General features: G+C 41.4%; 1 protein-coding gene across 1 annotated transcript; it reads left to right on the plus strand.

Moving 5' to 3' along the window:
* Positions 1–3: 3 nt before the first annotated feature.
* Positions 4–327, plus strand: LOC113473766 (neurochondrin homolog; the record flags this gene model as incomplete). The annotated part of the gene is made up of 1 exon (XM_026833221.1): positions 4–327. A coding segment is annotated over one exon (324 nt), but the record flags the coding sequence as incomplete, so codon positions are not given.
* Between the last annotated feature and the right edge of the window lie 6 nt (positions 328–333).

Here is a 333-nt window from a genome sequence, read left to right on the forward strand (position 1 = left end):
TCTTGGCCCCTAAATATTTATAAGGCTCTCAATGATATTCTCAAGAGTAAGATAGGTAAGAAGCAGAGGGATCCTGCATTGAAGCTAGCCTCTGTCATTGTAGAGGTGTTGAGCATTGAGTGGACATTGTTGGATGAAGAGAGACCTCAACAGTTCTTCTTACTTCTCATCCAGTTGTGTACTGTGGAGGTGAGAATGCAACTAGAGGATAGAAGCTTCAAGGAGATTATGGACAATGCAGACCTAGTCACTGCTTGCTTCACATTTTTGGAAATAGCCATTACCTACTTGGCCACAGATAGTTTGGACTTGGAACAAAAAGAAAAGCAACAA

The sequence above is a fragment of the Diaphorina citri genome, unplaced genomic scaffold (assembly GCF_000475195.1).
Source record: "Diaphorina citri unplaced genomic scaffold, Diaci psyllid genome assembly version 1.1 scaffold88820, whole genome shotgun sequence".
Taxonomy (NCBI): domain Eukaryota; kingdom Metazoa; phylum Arthropoda; class Insecta; order Hemiptera; family Psyllidae; genus Diaphorina; species Diaphorina citri.